Source organism: Crassostrea angulata, chromosome 10, assembly GCF_025612915.1.
Source record: "Crassostrea angulata isolate pt1a10 chromosome 10, ASM2561291v2, whole genome shotgun sequence".
Classification (NCBI taxonomy): Eukaryota; Metazoa; Mollusca; class Bivalvia; order Ostreida; family Ostreidae; genus Magallana; species Magallana angulata.
In genome coordinates this window covers 35,646,960-35,670,991 of record NC_069120.1, presented here as the reverse complement: position 1 = coordinate 35,670,991, position 24,032 = coordinate 35,646,960, and the positions used below count along the sequence as shown (strand labels likewise).

The window sequence follows — 24,032 nt, the reverse complement described above, 5'->3', positions numbered from 1 at the left end:
AGTGTTTGATGGTCATTTCAAGAAAAACGATCGGTTTAAATCAGCAGAAATACTTTTGTTGCCGTTTTTCTGTCGTCTCACTGCCATTTTGTCTAAATGGCCATTTTTGTTTACGGTTTCTACCTTGACAGCGTGGCGTCAAGGCAACGGCGACAGCATAATGTACAGAATCTAACGACGTAACGTACAAAAGTCCCGGATAGTTTTACGGCGGTGAAATATGAAAGACAATTGACAAAAGCGAAGATAAATGGACCTTTAAATGGAGTTTATATGGGCAGAAGAAAATCTGTTTATGGTTCGGATATAACAAAAATAAAACCCTCTTTCGTCAAATTAATTCAAACCAAGAAACAGTTGGAACTTATAGTTTCCCAAGACACCTATGAAATACGAAATTTAATAATTCATCGTACACCATTATGCTAGATATCTATGGTAGTGTAATATACTTTATATCGTGATAAATAATTTAAACTGACAATTCCTGTGTACTCACATTCCCATCATAATAAAAATCTACATTCCAACAGCTGAACAGAGAGCGCTACTCCAGTAGTTTGATCACGTTCCATAAACAATATATACAATCATAAAATCAGGGTTGGGGTACAAAGTCAGTACTTATAGAATATAGTTTTGCTCTTGTCTATTCCTGAAAAAAACTAAATGAATTTTATGCTTGAAACGGCATCGAATCGAGAGGCCCCTTGCAGAAATCAATCTCGGGGCTTTGCCAAAAAAAAAGTATTTTAAGAAATAAAATAACTGCATTTTTTTATTCAACTTAATACGGTTTTTTTTTCTTTCGTAAGTATAGGTATACTCCCCCCCCCCCCCTCCCCCCACGGATTAGTATTTCCATGATTTTGGGAATTACTTTTTTCTCAATATTTCTGAGGATTAGTCTAGCCCCCCCCCCCCCCCCCCCGAATTTAATGCGATTTCCTCGATATTTGATTTGTACTTTAAGAAAAATAATATTTGAGCTGAGGATCCTTTTTCCTGTAGCAAGACGTGTCATTTTTAAATCTGAGAAAAAAAAGAAAGAAAGAAAAATTATTCTGGAAAAAAGTACATGTAAAACGTGGTGCAATGTGTTTGTTCGTTTTTATTCTTCTTTATATTTTAAGAAATAAAATAACTGCATTTTTTTATTCAACTTAATACGGTTTTTTTTTCTTTCGTAAGTATAGGTATACTCCCCCCCCCCTCCCCCCACGGATTAGTATTTCCATGATTTTGGGAATTACTTTTTTCTCAATATTTCTGAGGATTAGTCTAGCCCCCCCCCCCCCCCCCCCCACACACACACACTTTCAATTTGCTTCCGACGCCAGTGTATCGTTAAGGAATGCAATCAGACATGAAGTAATTCTCTGTACATTCTTTTCTCAGTACATCTTTTATATCTTTTTGGGCCCAAAGCGAAAATCTAAAATCCCGTATGAATGCTATATGGAGGACGGTAGTGTAACAACGAATCCTGAATATCTTAAACAAAAATGGAAATCTGAGTTCTCCAATCTCTACAACCCAAATACGGACTCCTCATTCGACTCCGAATTTAGAAATACGGCTATTATCCAAAAACATGCATTTGAACAAAACATGCTTGATCCATTATACATCTCCAACTCAGAGCTTAACAAAACTATAGATATAAACGAAATAAGGAATATCGTACTAAAAAATAAAGACGGGAAATCTACAGGAATTGATCAACTGCCAAATGAAGTACTAAAAAATGACACTGTTATAAAAGCTCTGCACAAAATGTTCAACTTTATATTTGAAAACCACAAAATACCGACCATTTGGAAAAAAGCGATCATATATCCCATCTTAAAAGACCCAAATTCTGACCATAGAATTCCACTGAATTACAGGGGCATCAGTCTACTCTCGGTCATATCCAAAGCGTATAGTTCCGTTTTAAACAACAGATTAACAGCTTACCTAGAAGACAACGAACTCTTAGTTGATGAACAAAATGGTTTTAGAAAAGATCGAAATTGTGAAGATCACGTTTTTACTCTGAACAGTCTAATACAAAATAGAGATACCACGTTCGTTACATTTATTGACCTACAGAAAGCATTCGACACGGTTGACCGGGATCTACTACAATACAGTCTCCTAACTAACGGAGTGGACGGTCATTTTTACAACAATGTTAAATCTTTATATCACAATACAGAATCTTGTGTGCGCATAGGAGATCATCACACCGCATGGTTTAACTGCACCTCCGGAGTTAGACAAGGAGATAACCTATCGCCAACCCTTTTTGCCCTTTTTATTAACGACTTAGCTAGGGAAGTTAAAAATACAAAAAAGGGAATCCCTATTCATCATACTGATGTTGGAATTCTTCTTTATGCAGACGATATAGCTCTCATCACTGAAAATGAAAGAAATATGCAAGACACTCTTGACGTTGTAAGTAACTGGTGCAAAAAGTGGCATTTACAAATCAATTTAGCAAAAACAAAAATCTTACATTTCCGAAAACGAAACAGTAAAAAAAGCAACTTTACATTTTACATAGGAAACACGAAATTAGAATATGAATCAGTTTATAAATACCTCGGAGTGTTATTTAACGAAAACAGAGACTTTAAAAATAATGCCGAAAATCTTTCTAAATCTGGAGGACGAGCTCTTGGTTCCTTAATATCCAAAATCCACAGCTTGAAGGACATTGGGTTCACTACGTTTGAAAAATTATTTTATAGCTGTGTCGCCCCGGTAATAGACTACTGCAGCGGAGTATGGGGATACCAAAACTTCCATTCACTGGACCAAGTGCAGGACCGAGCAGCAAGATATTTCCTGGGAACACATCGTTTAGCACCACTACTAGCCGTACGAGGAGAAACCGGATGGGCCCCTGCTAGCTCCAGACACAAATCTAATATGGTCCGCCTTTGGAACAAATTACAGACAATGGACAACAACAGGACGGCAAAACAAGTTTTCATCTGGGATCAATGCCTTAACAACGAAAGGGGATGGAACTGCCAACTAAAAGCTGTGCTAAATTCCGTGAACATGTCAAATATCTATACTAACGCAATATGCTGTGACGTCCAACTTTTTATCCAAAACCAACACTCGACATCAGAAAACATTTGGTTCGCAAATCTTCAAAACTCTCCCAAACTCAGAACTTACCGTCTCCTAAAGCAAAACTTCTCAACAGAAAATTATCTTCTCATGAACATTCCAAAAAATCAAAGATCTGCCCTAGCTCAGCTCCGATGTGGAATTCTCCCTTTACGTGTTGAAACTGGACGCTTTCGAAATGAACCTTTAACTGACAGACTCTGTGTTTTTTGTAATTTAAATGAAATTGAAAATGAAATTCACTTCATCCTAAAATGTACATTATATAATGATTTACGAAATTTACTTATTAGAAATACCACTGGCTCAACAAATTATGAAGAATTTGAATTATTCAGAACTTTAGTATGTACTTATCCCCGGCAATGCTCTCAATTTATTATTAATGCTCTAAAACTAAGACAATCAAAATTTTCACGTTGACTTTTACATATGTAATTTATATAACCAGTGACATATAGGTCCGATGGGCCGGGTGCTATTATCTTGTATTATTGTTTCACTGTATTATTGTAGCATGCAAAATGCACATGTCACTATAATAAATGATTTACTTACTTACTTACTTACTTATATCATTTATCACATGGAATTAATGGCAAGTTCCTCCTTTTAATATACAATTGTTCTCTTATAAATATATTTGTCTTGCAAAATATTTCCATTTTTTTTTATTCTGTAAAATTATACCTTAACTGAATATAAAGAAGAATAAAAACGAACAAACACATTGCACCACGTTTTACATGTACTTTTTTCCAGAATAATTTTTCTTTCTTTCTTTTTTTTCTCAGATTTAAAAATGACACGTCTTGCTACAGGAAAAAGGATCCTCAGCTCAAATATTATTTTTCTTAAAGTACAAATCAAATATCGAGGAAATCGCATTAAATTCGGGGGGGGGGGGGGGGTGAGGGCTTGATGGACGTGGATATTTTCAGACTGTATTGATCTCCTTTAGAAGAAGAGCTTTTTAAAAATACATAAAAATATAGGAAAATTTAAACGGTAAAATGTATTGATTTTTTTTTACTAATAGATAGTTATTTTGTAGACCATAAATTATCATTGAATCTCTTACAAATAAAGCGTTAAAAAATGTGTACATGTAAATGTATCCATGAAAATAATATGAACACTTCACATTTCCATCCTTTGATTTTTAATTTAATGTGTTTTGATATAATAAAACAGGTAAAATTCTAACTGTTTCATTTCAAACTCATATCTGCTTTTAAATTAACTTTTAATACAAACAACTTCATAAACAAACTAGAGAAGCTTGGAATTCATGAACATGTACATGTATAGGTTTGACATGCTGGCAAATAAGTATACATTACACATATATATTAAACATTTGCAGGGACCCCTTTTATTTCCTATATATGCATGAAAGAAAATTAAATTTCCTAATGAAATTTTTTAAATCGGTAACAAGTTTTTCAGTGTATATGTGAAATGAACAAGACATTCATAAAACAACCTTTTTCATTTATATATCATTGTCATCAATGTTTTACAACTGCAAAAATATGTTTAGTACACATACACGTATTTATTGAACAAAACTTGGTACTAAAAAACAATAAATGGTTATTGAAGAAAACATGTACATTCTCAACCGATTTCAAAGGAATGTACGTTCGTTTTTCTATGGCTCTTTATACAAAGAGCTTGAAAAAAACCAGGAAGCAATTAGATTCATCAACTCGTGAAAAACGTCTAATAATGGTTCAGTCTTAAAATTTACAAAGTTAAGAAATGCAACACTTATCAGGCACATCTGGCCAAAACAAAAAATACATAATATACACATATTAAATATTAAACAATGTGTATGACATCCTTTATTAAAATACATATACACATGTAATTTAATACCATACACAATATATGACTTTCTCTTTCACTTGATATCCAAGGGACATTATACATATAGTGGGTCATGTTAACTCTAAACTTGTAGTAGCTCGTTGTATAACATGTGATAAAATGAACGCCACTGTTGTTCCAGCAGCTCAAATCATATTGCACAGCAGCCATGGCTGATTTTGATGTTTGTATTTAATTTTCACAATTTTGCAAAAAAGCATAAATAGTTTTACTACAATCATTTTATAAAACAATTAAAGCAAGGAATGACAATATGCAGCGTAAAAAATAATTACTATAATGTGGGAATTTCAATTTGTTTTGTTATTTTGTTCTTGTTTAACAAACGAAAGACAGTTATTTGCACGTATATGTGTATGTACATTTTCACAGTTCATATATTAATTAAGAGATACAACATAGTACATGGACATACTGAGTATTTTCTTCTTTTTCTAAAAAATATATCAATGACATGTATATATTCAATTCATTGGATTTATTTTTTTTTTAATTAACAGATAACCCAGTAGGAGAAGTTATTTTTACTTTAGTACATTGTAATTGTTTTCTTTTGACCAAAAAAAACCAAAAAACAAAACAAATGTTAAGTTATTAAACATTACATATGCTCACCAGAAATTAGTTTAAATCAAATCCCTTTACAACAAAGCTTTTTTTTCAAATCCTGATGAACGGAAACAAGAGTTTATGGAACAAATGTGTATATGTATTTTCTACTGTTTCCATTAGTAGCCATTTTGGCCACAGAGACCTGCAGTTGCTTCATTAAAAAACAAAACATGGTTAATGCCTGCATTCTGATACCACATATTGATTACTCTTTTAACATGTTAATAAGCAGTATGGCAAGTATGTACATTTAGAACTAAACAGTTTGCTTTTGAAAAATGACAATTAAACAATGGAAAATAAAAGTCTGAATCAATAACAACTGGACAAACATTTTCATTTGGGATGCAATGCAGGGTTCAACTTGCTGCAAAAATGTAGCACTCTATGATTTTTTTAAACAGACGTTTTCTGGAGAGAGAAAAAAAGGCTACATTGTTGCACTAAGATTCAACAAGATTAAATTTGATTAGATCACCAAATATTCCATTTATTAACTTTAAAGCTAGTTTATAAGTTGAATATGTGATAAACATTGTATACTTGTTGATGGAATATCCCTTTATTTTGGCATCAAAATATCAAGCTCAGTTTATACTGTATCACATGTGCTAGTCAATTTCATTGATAGTACTATTAGTAAAAAAAAAACAACAACCTAACAAAATTATTGTAACTTAAAACAACATCAAAATGAACAAGAATTTCTTTCCAAAAAATGTATTAAAAAAAAAAAAATTACCCGGTAATACATTTTTAAATCTCAATTTGAAAATTTGCTGTTTAATATTAAAGATACTTTACATCTGAGATGATAATATTTCTTTGTATATTTAAATGCACCAAATATCGAAATCATCTCGAATTATAAAAGTAAACTTGACAAATATTAAATCACTGAATTTATCAGTGGCTATAAGGAATATAATCAGTATCAGTTATCTTTCTTGTCTATGGGAAGCGATTGCCTCAAATTAAAGTGCACGTGAGAGTGTTCCCTCTTCTAGAAGCGTACAAAATTTTAACTGGGATTCCTCAATTTTAAATGTGCCAGTATTTGATAATTTTAAACAATCTCCAACTATGGTTGCGAAAAATTTAATTTTGGTGTATACTCTCAAGGTATATGGATAAATTTCTTATTTTACATGAGTACGTTTAAATTCCATGATTCCACTGTTTTGTATCAAGAATAGGCCTATGACATTACGAGCACCAGTTTTTTGTTATAATTTTATATAGTTCAAAACTATATGAAAATTAAAAGCAAGATGTTAAAATCCATGAGGGTTGCTTCTCCCGATTTTACAGGCATATTAGTTCCATGCATAATAAAGAATCATATGACAACATAAATAAACTCTCTAATGAGGAAGATGTTTAAAAAAAAAAATAATAATCAACCAACGTAACAATGTTATATCAACATAAAATATTGCAAAAGAACCTGGCATAAGCTGCATTTAATGCGCTACTTGCACACTGGTTGGTGAGAAAAATTGTGAAAACATTGATTCTATAATTGCATGCTCATGTCGTGGTGACAAATTATGACAATGATTTAGGATCTGTCGTCCGTCATTTCCAGGAACTGGGCATACACATCTCTCGTACACTCGCCCTTCTGGTTGAACACAAACTTGTAGTAGCTGCCATCAGCACAGATAACTGAAATTAGACATGATGTATTTTGAAAAAAAAATTCACTATCTTTTATATCAGGCCAAAGCAAATGTATTGTTGGTGTCAAAAATGATGAAATGTTTTTAATGCAGTTTTGTAAACTTGGAGTGCTGCAGTCAAAATGTCAAGTGGTATAAAGCCATCTCAAGAGACACTTATGGTAATTGTTACAAATAAGCTTTTCCTGAAATTCTTGGTCAACAGTTGGAAACAGTTTGTACTCATATATATGAAGTACAACAACAGCATAGTCGAATGATAAAAATCTATACTGGGTATACCGGTACTTTGAAAGCAAAAAAAGCTAAGATCTTGTAGTAGCACATATTTTCTAAGTCATTAAGTTCATATCATAATTAAAACTGATTCTTTCTATGATATAGTTTCCTTATTGATAATAAATTCAAACAGGAAGGAAACTTCAATCAGTGAAATCAAAGTGATTCCCATTGACCACCATTGTAACTGAACTTTGGCAACAAAGCAGGAAGTGTCGGAAATACATGTATTCAACTCTTTATAATACAGTATTTTTCCTCCTACATAATCAGTACTAATCACAAAAATGATTCCAATCATCCGATTATGCGGTTTTTAACCTCATTTATCCTAGAATTGTAGTTTCCGTTATGAAAAATGTTTCTGAATGTACCACAATTCATAAAGTGTCATTTTAAATTGTAGATGTATTCAAATGTCAACAACATCCAAAATGTATATATACACATGTAGGGATAAAAAAAAATTTGGTCATGCTTCATGCAACTTGGAAAATTATACAAAATTAAAATGCCAGCCATGTAGATATTGTCATCAGATCATCTTGCCAGCTAAATAAACGTGTACTATCAAAGCTCCAAACAAGATACTCCTTTCACTTAAGAATGTTTAAAACAGATTTCAACTATATCTACAGTACAGGAAGGACCTCAGGTTCATACCTATGACAGAGTTTGGGTCAGCCCCAAAGGCACAGATGCACCGTGCCCCTCCTGGGACCTGGAACTTGGAGAAACTCCACGTAGAGCTGAAGTACTTGGGTAGGAAGCTGGCCGATCCAATCCTGTAATCAAAGTACTGAGAGTACAAAGAGGCACAAAATATGTTAACTTTACATCCTTATTCCCATAATATTGCATGGATGTATATTTGAGTTGCAATCATGATGTTAACTGTTACAAGACTGACTAGGTCCCAAAAAACCAGTTTACAAATCCACTTACAGATTGTACTGTAAGATAGGACAGCAACAATAAAGTGGGCACTTAAAAAAATGCTAATGCCTATTTGTAATAATGAAAAAATCACAAGATTTGAATTGTTTTAATTTTTTCTTTCGATTGTCTTATTTGTCTTGCACATTTCACTGAAAGTAAATACCAATTTTAACTATCTATACAGTTGGATTTTGATATCTCAAACACTGATATCATGAATACATATAGGTCAAAGTGATTTGTAATTCCCAACCACTTATTTTTTAAGTACTTTACCCTCAATATATCAAGTACTTGGATATCTCGAAGTTTTCAATCAGTCTTTTCTAGTTCAGGATAACAAAGTTTGACCATATTTTAGAAATTAGGGAAGATATAGAAAAAGTTTGAATTACTTTTGATACCTACCCTAATTGTTTGTTCTTTTTAAGATCCTCTGTAGAGAAGATATGTACAGTGCCATGATCACTGGCCACACAGAGAAGACTGGAATCCTGGTTGAAATTGATGCTGAAACATTAAAGAAAATAATTAATGCATCTTAATATTTACTGCCTGAGAATGACTATGTTCACTGAAAGCTTAAAGAGCATGTGTAACCTTGCATGTTAGTACATGTATAGTAAAGTTAAGATGAATGTAAATTAATTGAGAAACATAGACATTGACAGTATATTGGCTTTTATAGCTCAAGAATATCAAAACCAGTCCCCAAGCTTCACTGGGTAATAGAAAATATCTCGGCCTAAAGAAATTGAGAATAATGACCTTTGAAAAAGTCACAGCTATTAAGTCACGCAATGCTAAGATTTTTAACAAGTAAATTAATAGGTTAAGACAAAAAAAAATATCAAAATTGCCTGCAATACCTAAGTTACACAGGTATTGTAATCATAATTCACGTATCTGCATAGATTACATATGCAAAACTACACACTAAATGTTTATATGCATGCATGCTCCATTGTCAATGTGAGCTTTCTGAATCAATTCAAACAATCATGTATATTCTATGCAGTTAAATTATCCAGAAAGGACAAAAAATTCATAAGCCACCTCCAGTTATCTAATGTTTACTTGGAGGTATTTTCTGGACAAGAACAAAGATGCCAAAGAAGGTATTTCCCTGACTGAACCTACCAGTAAATGTGAGCACTATTAGCACCTCTCCGTAGTTCATGTAACTGGAGCCCTGAATGAGTATCAAACACACGGATCAGAGTACCCTGAAAACAGAACAGAAAGGCCAAATTATCAGTCATGTGTCACCAGTCTGGCTGTTTGAACAGTGTATATCTAGGAACTAAAATATAACTTTGTTACAAAGCAAATACACCACATGTATCTTCATGAAATTAGAATTGTTATTATAAGCATAGTGATGTGGATAGGGGCCATTTTGGAGAAAAAAGTCTTACAAAGAATCAGCCCCTCCAAGTTCTGATGTCTATAAGTATAGATGTACAAAAAAATAAATCACATGCGTGACTCTCAATTTACCTTCTCTGAGCTTGTTGCTAACCTGGTCCCCTGCAGATTCATGGCAATACAACTTAACGGGGCCTCATGAGCTGGAATATCGGTGGCCGATTTTTCGGTGTTGGCCAGGTCCACGATCTGGACATGGCCGGACTTCCTCCCAGGAAAAGTCAAGAGCGAGTTGTTACTGTTTGGACACAACACACACAGTCCTGAAAGAATCCAATTAATTACAAATGTAAAGAAGCCAAAATGGAATCTTGTTAAATTTTCTTTTTAATTTTTATATGGTTTGTCATTTAAATTTTTGAACAGTTTTTTAAATCAACAGAAATATTTTCAAATGTGGCTTATTGTCCGATTTAAAACTGTCTGCAAGAGGCAAGAGGTTAGTATTCAAGAGCTGTTTGTTTTTAAAGTTACAATTAGCAAATTTTAAACAATATTTTATGTACACTTTGTCAATGGCCTGCATGATGTTTGTTGTGTATCTATTAAACACACTACATGTACTTGCTAACAAACTTGGTGTCCAGTCTTGTTTAAAGAGCTAAAACTAAACTTAACCAATTGATTGCAAGGGCATAATTGTAGGTTTCAATCTAAAATATATAAAGTATAACAGGTGAAAAAAATTTCCTTAAAATTATGCACATGTAAATCATCAAAGGCCCTTTACAAAATATAAACATCATTTTATTTCATATGTAGATATAAATATCCTTGGCAATATTTTGGTATAATAAAAGATATATTTAAAATGAAATGTTTGTAAATGTAAGATAAAATGCCATTGGATCTCAATTTTAATTTGGTTCCTTATTTCAACCAACGCTATCTACATATTTGTGAAGGTCAATGTTAGAGTACCTTTAAAGGTTTTTTTGTGTAGGCCTACATAAGAACATATTTCTCGAATGACACTCTGCATCTCTCAAAAAGAATAAAACATGTACATGTATCGGTATTGAAATCTGTGAGTACCTTTGGGATTGGGGCAAGTTTCGAATACGTGAAGCTGCTGTGGATTCTGGGTAAATGTGTACACTTTGATGAGGGTATCCAGCACCACAACAATTCTGAAATCAAAGAAGTAGGGAGAAGTTACATAGAAAACACAAAGTTTCGGTTGAGGCATTATAATAAGTTAACTTAAAGCAAACTTAAAGAGCAGATATTATATCATAGCATTTACAATAAAGATCTTTAATACTAATATTTTTCACATTACAAAAGGACAAATAATTTGGCATTCATCCATCAATACACTGTACTTTTGTTCTGTATAAGGCAACATGAAGAACAAATCAAGTGTAGCCTATATACAGTCTGATTTACCTGTCTCGTCGCAGTCGAACGCTGCGGACTTCTGTGGAAAACTCCAATTCTATCACAGGTTTCTTCTTCAGGTCATCCCACACCATTACTAAATTCAGAAAACAGGAAGTGTTAGTTCTATGGAAAAAAAATTAGATATGATTGTGCATTTTACTTATAAGTACCGTAATCTGTTAAATATTTCTATTGTATGAAATTAATACACCAAAAAAAAAAAAAAATCTTAATCAAGAAAATTTCACCATAAACTCTATGTCCCCTTTTGAATTATTCTATAATAAATGAAGAATACATAACACAAAATACATAAGGCTATTAATTACTACATCCACCTTGGAAAAAGCCAAGTCAAAGAGTGTATGTCTCTGTGAATTAATTCAAGGCTCACCATGCAAAGTTGAAAAATTTTAAGCAGGCCGGTGTTCAAACCATTCTTAGTGTCATTGGAAAAGTAAAACATTTTAACTACCAGGTAATATTATTATTTACCGGGGGTATATAATACAAGGTTATATTAGATAAAGGATTTACCTTTTGTAGGTGGGTACTTTGGATTTTTACCCCCTCCAACCAATGCCAGGTAATTGCACCTGAACAACATTTCAATGTGATGAATGCCACCATCAGCAAAATCTGTTTGAAATATAAATCAATACATCTCAATATGTATTAATAAACATTTATTCTCCATTCTTATTCACTAAATTTTTATATCTATGAATAAGAATTTTATGGCTTTTATATAATACGACAAAGCAATGTACATGAGTAATATCCTGCAAAGTATAATTGTTTTGTCCACACACAGGATACTAAGTATTGTAATTTACAAAATACATTTTGTACTAGACCAATGCAAATTTTTAGGTTTTCTGCACACACACAGATATGTACTTGATGTAACGGTAATTTTCTAAAAAGAATTTCATCTTGAATGTTTCTAGGAACTGTGCATGTATGAAAATCAAGTACCGGTAATGCATAATTGATGCTGTGCATCTTCATTTCTGTTTGATCATACCTGGTATATTTACATGTATTCAACAGTTTACTCCAATTCTAAAATATCATTAACCATCTACATCAAATTATATTCTGCATATACATGTATGTCATTGACTTTTTTAACATGAGAAAATGAGTACTAAGCATTGTGTAAGCACCTTGTCGTTCCTTCTCTTTCAGTGGATCTGAGTTATAAACCCGGAACCCCGTCTCCATACCACAAGCAAAACATCCTTGAAAAGAACAATTGAAGAAAGGTTATTAATAAGGACAGAACTGTTATATATTCCTATTAATTAGTACCAGTATATGGAATAAAGGAAGGATGATCCTGGCATCCAATTGTGCACTTCAAAGAATTCTATTCATAGCACACCTAAAATATCATGAATAAATGTAACTGTTATTTTAGGAAATGATAAGTAAATTTTAACAATAATTGTAGCTAGAATACGGTAAATGCTGTGAGGCATGTTCCTGAGGAATAACCATGGGTTTTGCGAGTTGGGTGCCAAACGCAACCGGCGGTGAAAAGTTAGCCACAGGTCAGCTAATGAAAAGTCAATTAAGCCTCAACCAGGATTCGAACCTAGGGCCTTTGGCATTCCATGCCATCATTTCTGTGTAAAGTATTTTGGGATTCCAAATTCAGAAACAAAATGTTCAAGGCATACAATAACTTTGGGGCTGAACTTTATATATCAACATATGCTTTGCTTTGGTTAATGAATGAATACCAGGTGATCACAATAAAAGATATCTAAAAAAAAATTGTTTATTTGTACTTTTCATCAATCAAGGAAAAGTTAAGACACTGGGTTGTCTATGAAGTGTATACATTTATTCATACCAGCTAGTGCATTTACAAAGGTATCTAATACATTGAGATACTGTACAAGGAAAACTTTCTTTAAAATTTTCCTGAATGAATATTTATTTACTGCTTACCAGGTAGTAGGATGCTACCAATTCCTCAACCCCCACATTGCCAAGTATTATTGTGCTATCCAATATTTTTTTTAAGTGAATGCTTTCATTGTCACCCGCATGATCTACACTTAATTCTCTTGAACTTAAAATCAATTCAATCTTTATTGCAATTATAAGGATGCTGGGCAGTATAAGAGTTGATCAAGATCTTGATCTATGAAATAATATGAGTACAAAGTTTGAACTATACATATTGCATATGTCAATATGTGAAAATGTTTAAAGGACATGAACAAATTTTTAACTGAATGATGACAAAGAATTATACTCCTCAACTCTGAATATATAAAAAAATAACAGCAGCTGACATTTAATGAATGAAATACTTGTAAAAATTTAAAATGTTGGTGTCGCAGTACATTCAGGGTTGATTATAAACAGATCAACTCTGCATACATAATTTCTCACAAACACACAAAACTTAAATATAAACAAGTTAATAGTCTGTCCCAAGTAATAGCTGGAGGTCTGTAGCTCCCGGTCTGAAAAAATTCAGATGGACGACCTGGGAGCTACAGGGCCTCCATGGTAAAAAACTGCGAGAAACTGAGTATCATTAAATTCTTCATTCAATTTACTACTGATATCCGTACTTCACTTGCCACAAACACGCTACCGACCTCAGAAATTGAAGTATGTTAAATTTACGTCGAGATCTAGAGTCGCCATTTTTACATGTAAACAAACTGCACCACTTCATTTTACAGGGCTGGTGATAGTGTTTAAAAAAATTTCAGAGGCAAGTAAAGTAATGATATCTGTAAAGTGTCCAAGGAATTTTTTGGAATCAAATATTTGTATAGAATGTGTTCGGAAATGAGGTTAATCAGTCCAAAGCTAGCGCAATTTTTTGTGCACCGTAAATTGCAGTTTTTTCCTATGGGAGGCCCTGTAGCTTCTAGGTCGTCCATCCGAATTTATTTAGACCGGGAGCTACAGACCTGCAGCTATCCCAAGTAACTGTTTCCTACATATTTGGATGACTTTTATTATAAAAATAACACATACCTGTCAATTAAACACAATTGGAATTGAGGGAAAAAACCCAAGATTTGTTAATTGATAAATCATTTGTTTTTACCCAGAGAAACTCACAGGAATGAAAACAAATTTCTTACAGAGATAAACAATGGAAATTCAAATATTGTTAAATAACATCTTTTATCCATTCGAAAGTACTTGGGACACCTCACACACTTTTTTTTAACTTTAACATCCAGGTACTTTTCATGTCATATGCTATGCAAAATCCCCATAGACTTTTAATTTTTGGATGTGTATTGAAACCTGAGGTGATAAAGAGGGCCTTTTGAAGCAAAAAATCTGGACTCTTTTCATTTCACTGAAATTGAATGAATGTACATGCATGTAGTTTGGGCACAAAATATTTCTAATTATTGAAATATTATGCAAAAAGTGGTGGAAGCCAGAAACTTGGGAAATATCAAAGTATCCATACAAGTGTGACACCTAGCTGTTACTTTGATAGTGTCTGTAAAGAGAAGACTAAACTTTTAGGAAGTTATTTACTTACACTTCTTTTCCAAGGATAATTATAGAGTAAAACGTTAAAGGTCAATAACTAATATCACAATTGCAAAGTCGATCTTATTAACACTAATTAAAGACAAAACAGTGAATACAGCAACTACTTACAACATCACACTCAAACAAAAAAAAAAAATAAAATTCATTCATCAACATTTTTGGTTTTTAAAATGATTAAAAACTTCGTAAACGTGACATAAGTAAATACAAACCTTTAGGTATAGATGTCCATGTTAACAACTTGATATACCACAGATTAAAGATAACAACACATTTTCAAGTGTGGGTAGCTCTTGAAAATACTTGTAAACAGTAAGTGACCAAAGGTAGAAAATATTGAAAATTACCTTGATCCTGGTTCCAACCCGCATACAACAAGCCGTTGCCATACGAATTACCGAGGGATAAATCCATTTTTTCACTTGTTGTTGCTATCGATGAATATTTGCATTCATTTTGGAGCAAAATGTGACATTATTTTCAGCTACTAGACAACACACCCCCATACGATGATAAACATTTGAGTGATTAGGAAAATTGGTCTGTCTCATAAACATGCTTATATTTGGTCCTACTAATATAAGAAAAAGAATTGTGAATTTCTGATGTATTAAATTATTTTATTTTTACGATGTAAAGCTGTTATAAGATTTATTTATAATGATAATGATAATTTTATGTATATTCAGTCTATTACCTAATAAAAATATACTCTAAGTTTAGACTATTTATAACAATAAAATACGTTCACTACTGTCTATTTCGTTGATTAAATAAGCCATTCAAAATGGCTTGCTTCAGAACAAGTGCCCGAATTTGTAGGCAATTTTTATTCAATAATTCATCTTCAACAAAGTTTTCTGCGGTTTTTAGCTCTCCAAGGTGGATGTCATCAGGTATTTTCATGATAGCATTATATAGAAAAGACTGTCATTCCGAATTTTTTATGCGATTTTAAGATAATCAAAGGTCACAAACATTTCGAATTTTCTCAGAAACCGTGATAGTTTTTAACCTTTTCACAAAAAGTTTGTATGACAGTTATACTCCTGCAATCTTTTTTATTTTATTTTATAATATTAAATATTTTTCTTTTTAGGGAATTATGAATACATAATTGTGGAGAAAAAAGGCGAAAAAAATAATGTTGGGTTTATTCAGCTGAACAGACCAAAGGCACTTAATGCACTTTGTAAAGGTCTCATGTCTGAATTAGATCAGGCAGTCCAAAAATTTGAAAAAGACAACGATGTTGGTTGCATTGTGTTGACAGGCAGTGACAGAGCATTTGCGGGTATGTATATAAGTGTTTTACATTGAATAATGCATTTGTGTATTGAATTTTATCAATGAGTCCCATGGGTTGTTCCCTTAAGAATATGTGCCACATTAGGCGCTTAATTGGTTAAATTTGATACACTGAATTATTAGAAACATAAACATACAATGGACTTCTATTTCTGTGTATGTTTTTACATTATATTCATTATTTACTTTTTCATCAACCTTAGACTAAGTCTCACGAGAAGCAAAAAGAAAACATAAGGGACATGACACTAAGACCATAATGAATTCAGGACCTCCAACGATAATTTTTGATTTTTTGTCAAAATGCTTCTTTGAAAATGAAATTGTTGTAAATAAACATTGATAAAACAATTCAGTGTCTATCAATAAATGAGTATCGTCTGCATTATAGCTGGGGCAGATATCAAGGAAATGCAGACTAAAGAATTTTCAGATGTCTGGAGAGGCAATTTCCTAAGTGAATGGGATGCTTTGTCAAGATGTTCAAAACCAGTCATTGCAGCAGTCAATGGCTTTGCTGTGAGTATAATTATATAATTATCTAAATAAATAATACCAAAAAAATTATAACAATTTTTATTATTTGATTAATATATCAAGTTCATGTGTTAAAGTATAGATAAATAAATTCAGACTATTAGGCCACATAAAAATAATTTTTAGATTCTTACTTTGATTTGCATTTGAAAATGTGGTGGGTATGTTGATTTATCTTCAATGTTTTTAAAAAAATATCTCTATTTCATCTTCTTTAAATAACAAATGCTATATTTTTTTTTCTAATTGTTAATGCTAATACTCAAACCAGTTTGTAATATTTTAATTTTATTTCAAATTAACTGTTATTGCATGTAGACATATGTTTCCTCATGATAAATAACATGACTGGAATCAAACATTAAAGGGGCATGGTCACGATTCTGGTCAAAAATTATTTTTCTGTTTTTTATGTTTACAATATACTCCAGTAAGGCATTTCTAAAAGTCAGCCAAATTTTGAGTGTCAGTTCTTGAGTTAAAAGCCAGATATACAGCTCACAATTCTTTGTTATGTAATCAAAGCTCAGGTCGTGTTTTTGTTTAAATTTTGAATTTTAAAGTAAAATTTCAAGTTGTAGACCTAAAATGAATTTGACAAAGGCTAGGAACTGCTAATTTATGGTTCAAAAGAATTAGCAGATAGAAAATCCAGCTTGAAAAAGAACTTTACAACTGACACTTTAATTTTGGTTGATCATTAGAAATGCATTTCAAAAGCATTGCAAATAGTTAAAATGGAAAAATAAAATTTGACCAAAATCATGACCATGCCCCTTTAATCCACAATGACCAATTGAAATGTTCCAACATTTTTTTCTATACTAAGTCCAATTTTCTCTCTCCCAAATTGTTTTCCACAGATTTTTTTTTTTTCAAAATAAAATTAAAAACAGGGCGGGGCACTTTGAGAGGGACAAGAGGGGATGAGAATCTAAAACTTAATTGTATGTGGCCTTATTTATATTTCAGCTAGGAGGTGGTTGTGAGGTAGCTATGATGTGTGACATTATCTATGCTGGTGACAAGGCACAATTTGGACAACCCGAAATCACGTTAGGCACAATACCAGGTCAGTTTCGTATATTTTTACTTAAAAATAAATTTCTGTGAACCTGTACAGTAACATTATTTTTTACAAATAAATTTGAAAATAGATTAGATACATTTACAAAAGTCTCATATTTTTCAAACAGGAGCTGGAGGTACCCAGAGACTTTGCAAAGCTGTCGGAAAATCCAAGGCCATGGAAATGGTATTAACGGCCAATAGAATATCTGCAGAGGAGGCAGAAAAAGCAGGTAGATAAAATATTTATTAAAGTTGGTGTAATTTATTTGAAATTCATTTGATTTATATGATTTAACACTGTTTTAGAATTTTTGTTTGTTATCATTGTTTATAATACATGTATTGTATTAGAAAAGCTCATTGAAATCATTTCCTATTTGGATGAAATAAGATACACATATTAATTGTTCTTTCAGAACTAATGTTTAGATGTGAATAAATAAGGAATTTATTTTATAATAGATAAAATTTGATAAAGATATTTAATGATGCCAATTTAGGACACATTTCTGTTGTTAAAAACCAAAATAAAATTATTATTTGTCTGGAATTGCCCCCCCCCCCCCTTCCTTCATTGAAACGACCTCTGTTGATAACATTTTATTAGTAGAAAATGAGGAACTTTTTTTTATTTGGGAATTTTAATTTTTTACCAATCTTTGATTAGTTAAACTTCAACCCTGTACAAGAAAGATAGATTCTTGGTATAAAAAAAAGGTCAAGGTTAGATAAAGATAAAGGTCAAGGTCATTTTTATAATAAAGAATAGACTGGTGGCTGTTAATTTGTCATTTTGAGACCACATGAATTAATATTTAGATTCTCATCCTAATTTGCGAAATATACGGGGCGTGTGGGTTGATTTTACCTTTTAAAATATATCTATATTGTGGTTCATGTTCTTGAAATAACAAATGCTCTTTTTTTTTTTTATTTTCAAAGCTACTATGAAGACACAAAACAACTTGTAATCTTTTAATTCCATTTTATATAAACTTAATTTTTATAGACATTTGTATCAATATGACTGGAAAAAAACAATAATCCACATGTCAAGCAGCCATTGAAATGTTCTGCCCTTTTTTATATCAAGCCCAATTTTTTTCCACATGATTTATTTTTCAAAATAAAACAAAATACATCAGGATGGGCAAATGGGCAGAATCTAAAAATTAATTTTATGTGGCCTATGGGAGCATTATATTTAATCCTTGTTTTTGTCAAAATCTAATCCTGCTTTCCCTGGTCCTTGTGTAGGATTGGTCAGTAAAGTCGTGCCTGCTGCAGAACTGGTTAATGAGGCCATCAAAACAGCCGAGAAGATCAGCAGTTTCTCCAAAATAGCCACAGCCATGTGCAAAGAAGCTGTCAATGCAGGTATGTTTTTTTTCTTTTGTATGTAAGAAGAGGGCTAGAATAGGATTTATCTGCAGCCATTCCTATCCAATTCAAATAAATGAAATAGTGTTTTAATGAGGTTAAATTAAATTTATTCTCCATGCACTGGAGACCACTGAATCTCAAATAGACAAATAAATCATTTAGCACGCTATATGCGAATATAAAGCAAAGCTTTTGGCCTCTAAATTGTTGAAGAATCCATCAGGCTTGACACAATTTTCAACATTATTGAGGGGGAAAAAAATATGATATTTTTTAAATTTTTATACAGGTTATGAAATGACTTTAAAAGAAGGACTTCATTTTGAAAAGCGATTGTTCCATGCATCTTTTGCATCGGTAAGTGTTTCGTAAAAAAATTTCTTTCTTTCTATTCTGTATTGTTTTTGAAGAATGAATTAAATTTGATAAGCTAATATTCATATAGTATATGTGTAATTTTGGATTTTAAATGCTTGACCATCTTTGCTTCCCTACTCACATCTTCCCTTGTCAAGAGTTTCTGATCCGCACCTCTCGTCACGTGAGTAAAGTGGACCAAAAACAATTGGCCAGCAAAGATGCCCTACCCAAGGGTGACAATACACTTGAATTCCGTTTCTTCACAAAGAGAAGCAAAGTAAAAATGTCCCCTTTGGCTAGTGAAGAAAGACAGAATTGATCATTACCCAAGGATTGCCAAGTTGGTTCATTATAAACAAGTTTAAAATTTTTATACATTACTTTACTAGAATGATCGGCGGGAGGGAATGACAGCTTTCTCCGAGAAAAGACCACCAAAATTTACAGACAGTTAAAGCAGGAAACATGCCTATTTGTAGACAGCTGTGATTGCCAAGTTTCTTAATCATTAGAAATCTAAAATGGTACTGCAATATGCAGATACAGGACTTTGATCAGAAGGAAATGAATACAGGGACTTTTTCTGTGTTGGAGTATACAATCATAAAAAGAGGAGTGCTTTGAATGCTTTCTTAATATTGAGTTATAATGTATTACATTTATACATATGCTGTGCACATGGTTTAAACAAAACCAATAAATGATTTGCAGAAATTATTTGTGTCTTTTTTTTTAAGTGAATTCATCTCCTAATCAAATGATACTCAAGATTACAAATCTATGGTTGTCAATGCATAATAAACTTTAAAGTACATTGATTTTCTATTAAAAAAAATTAATAGGTTTTATTCAGTGAATAGATTTAACATTTAAGTTAATGCATCCTTTAAATCATGATTTGCTTGAAAGGTCACTTTTAAGCTCACCTGAACCAAGGCTCAAGTGAGCAGCTTTTCTGATCAAAATTTGTCACGAACTTTTTCACATTTTCATCTTCTCCTCCAAACTACTGGGTCAATTTCAACCAAACTTGGCAAAAATCTTTTTTTTCATATTACTGGAGATAATTAGGAAAGAGTGACAATAGGGTTGGGTGTTTTAAAAATTTAAAATTGATGATCCCATTAGAGAGATCATATCGAGTATGGTATAGGAATCAAATTTCATAAAGAATATATACCTGCATAAGATAATTTAATGAAAATTGAAACAAAAGTAAATGAAATATAGACGCAAGCTATTATTAAGAATTTCCATATTTTTTATACCATAATTCCCAATTGTCAAAAAGAGCTACAATTGGGGAAAGAGGTGTTTTAATACATGTGGAACATAAAAAAGTACATGTAGTAGTAAATACCATTCTGAAGCAAAAGAGAAGGTATGATTTTTTTAAATTGATGTGAAAGAATTAGTTAATTAAGAAAAGTTGTCAAATTTTATACACTAATAATTTGACAAGCCATGATGATTGTATTTTATTTAATGCAGACAACTGATCAGTAACATGCAACAATATATTTGGGGAAATTTGCTCAGGTGAGCGATGTGGCCCATGGGCCTCTTGTCTTATTCTAAGGTCAAACGGTCAAATGCAGAGTCAATTACATAGAAGACTATAATCAATATTTCATGGAATTCAGAGTTGGTTAATTTCTTTTTATACCATATTTTAATGAATTATTAAACCATACTAGTATTTTAATTAATTATTTTCATCTATGAATTGCAGCGAAAAGAGGTTTTTTCGCATTGTGTCCCAATCGTTTAAGTTTATTAATCCGTTGAATATGCTGAATGTTGCGCAGCTTTAGAATACATGTACATATGTAGGTGTAAATTTCGCGCACCTGTTGCAATTGATTCAGAAGGAAGAGGATACTCGGAAAGGATCTATATCACAGTAACAGCAATATTATGCTGACAATAAAAAAAAACAGCATACCTATGATCATTTATAATGTTGCTGACAGTATAAAAACAGCATACCTATAGTCGTTTACCATGGAAACATGTGCTCTATTACATGTCAAGGCCAACGTTTTTGCATGCAGTTTATTTCAAAGTGTGTAGATTTGTATGGATGGGTCAAAGAGCTACCTTAATTATCGACTAGGAAAATTTTAAAAGAATAATGAAATTGGGGGGGGGGGGGGGTATTGACAAACAAAAAGACCCCCTTCCCCGCTCTACGTGCACGCAGATCTTCGTTATTACTTCTAAAATTAAATTCTTCGAAATTTTCCATTTCCTATGCCGTATCATTGCATGACCCCAGAGAAGTCTGAAGGGCACACTATCATGGTTTACACGTCGAATTCAACTGAACCTGACAATAGATCTGTATCTAATTCATTTTATACAAGTATTTCTATATGACATTGCGTGCATAGATATTGAATTCTGATAAAGATTAAAGACGGGTCGACATATAGGATTTTTCCGCATTTCTTGTATATCATTTCAAAAGATAGAGAAAGCTCATATGATATGATATTTACGTATACATGTATATCCATTGATTTTTTTTTCACAGATACATATTAATATTTAAAATTCATATCCGGTTTAAATCGATTTCTGGTTAGACCCTCAGTCTTAGGTCCGCCTCTGGACTTGTTCTACAGCCCACACTTGAGCGTTTTGTTCCCAAGCTGTCGTCTGAGAATTGTAACACGTGTTGTAGTTTTACCTAACACAAAGCGAGACTGACGATTTTAAATGTTGGCTCGAGGATGCTCTAAAGTCACTCAATAAATATGTGAAACGCACGTCACGTGAAGGCATTGTTACGGCAAGTCTCCAGATGTAGCTCCAGATAGATGTATCGTATACTATATTAGATCTGTCCACAACTCTCGTCCCCTCCAGCTCCGAACGTTATGTATATTCATCATTTTCTATAGGGTTTCAAAAAGTTTTGTACCATTGGAAGGAGAAATTAATTATGTATACATTATAACGATAATAAATCACGAATAATTTATAGCTGTCGATACCTACAAATTATTACTATTAAACTTAAAAAAAAAAATTAAGAAAAGAAGCGGAAGCGGCGTCGAAAATAGTTTAAGAGATGTTTATACAACCAACGGACTCGAACCAACAGCTACTGAACACGTATAGCTATACACGTATCCTACTTGACACGTATATATGTTAAAAAATTAATCATAAAAGCGTAATTAAAGTCACATATAAAGTATGTTCACATTAATAAATATATCCTATTTGAGATCTAAAATTATCTTATATAAGAAGCAGTTATAATGATAAAGCTTAACATCAAATGTTTAATGGGATTTCTACTGCAGCTGGATCCGCAAGTTCTTCTAGATCCCGGATATTGCGATATCATCTTTGCTTTACCTGGTTTTTTTTTTATTTATTGATTTACATACGTCGCCACGTCAAGAATTCATTTTTAGAATATTTTTTTTTTAAATCCGGACAGATTAATATATCACCGTTTTATTTTGTTGTAAAACTGTGTTAATTAAAATACTATAGCGAGCTACGTGTATATTAATTTTTCAATTACAAGGTGGGGAAGGGGGGGGGGGGCTTTTAGTTCATATTTCATTTGACCTTCAGGACGATAAAAAAATATTTAAATTCCTATTTAGTTATTATGATGTTGCTTTGCATATAATTATTCTCAAATGAGAATTAGATGTGAGTTACTATTGATTGATAAGGTAAGCAACGAAATCCTTCCATGCGTGAATTCAGGTTGGTTTTAATTTTTTCTCCAAAAGAAGTGGGGGTGTTCTTTTTGTAACATAATATTTATAATTAATGTGCTGATTTTTAAACACCCTACGTAATTTCTTTCACTATATCTTTCTTGAAGTTACATCAAATCTTATTAATTAGCGTTAAAAAATTACTGTAATTTGGTATTCGTTCAATGACCTTTTGTTTAAAATGCCATGAATATTTTACAGGTACATTACATTTAAAATATACAAAAACGTGTGTAATTAAGTGTTTGATTCAAAAGACCCCAATTAAAACAAAATCGTAAAAAATGTTAAAATCTCTCTCTCTCTCTCTCTCTCTCTCTCTCTCTCTCTCTCTCTCTCTCTCTCTCTCTCCTGCTTTTCGTCTTGAATTGCACCTCATATGCATGTCCACGGTCAAGATGCATTACACGAACGACACCGTTATTCAATTAAGCTAGCTAAGTTAATGCACATCAACTACAATCTAATGCCGTTGTATCTCAATCGATGTGCATCTATATTTACAAGCATGTTACAGTATTAGATTAAGATTCTCCATCATCTTCAGTCTTGAAGTGCCAAATTCAACGCGATCGAACACGCGGCAAGCGCCGGAAAAAGTGGGAGTGTTTTTAAAATATAAATATAGAATTTCAAATGTGTACATGTAATGTATGGATGGAGTTCTAATTCTTTGTTTACTGTTCATCTTTGCTAGCCAATGCTTTCTTATTCGCGCTGCTCCTCACAA

General features: G+C 32.3%; 2 protein-coding genes across 2 annotated transcripts; one reads left to right on the top strand and one right to left on the bottom strand.

Moving 5' to 3' along the window:
• Positions 1-5,952: 5,952 nt before the first annotated feature.
• Positions 5,953-15,427, bottom strand: LOC128167327 (WD repeat domain phosphoinositide-interacting protein 3-like). Its single transcript, XM_052832987.1, has 10 exons — positions 15,245-15,427; positions 12,518-12,592; positions 11,886-11,987; positions 11,355-11,442; positions 11,001-11,095; positions 10,038-10,228; positions 9,678-9,763; positions 8,946-9,047; positions 8,262-8,383; positions 5,953-7,305 (listed from the first exon to the last, which is right to left on the bottom strand). The coding sequence occupies exons 1-10, from the start codon at positions 15,309-15,311 to the stop codon at positions 7,199-7,201; spliced, it is 1,035 nt and encodes a 344-aa protein (XP_052688947.1). The 5' UTR covers positions 15,312-15,427; the 3' UTR covers positions 5,953-7,198.
• Positions 15,428-15,656: 229 nt separating this feature from the next.
• On the top strand, positions 15,657-20,273 carry LOC128166472 (enoyl-CoA hydratase, mitochondrial-like). Its single transcript, XM_052831653.1, has 8 exons — positions 15,657-15,793; positions 15,997-16,191; positions 16,597-16,724; positions 17,715-17,814; positions 17,939-18,043; positions 19,071-19,190; positions 19,486-19,553; positions 19,946-20,273. The coding sequence occupies exons 1-8, from the start codon at positions 15,685-15,687 to the stop codon at positions 20,009-20,011; spliced, it is 891 nt and encodes a 296-aa protein (XP_052687613.1). The 5' UTR covers positions 15,657-15,684; the 3' UTR covers positions 20,012-20,273.
• Positions 20,274-24,032: the final 3,759 nt, after the last annotated feature.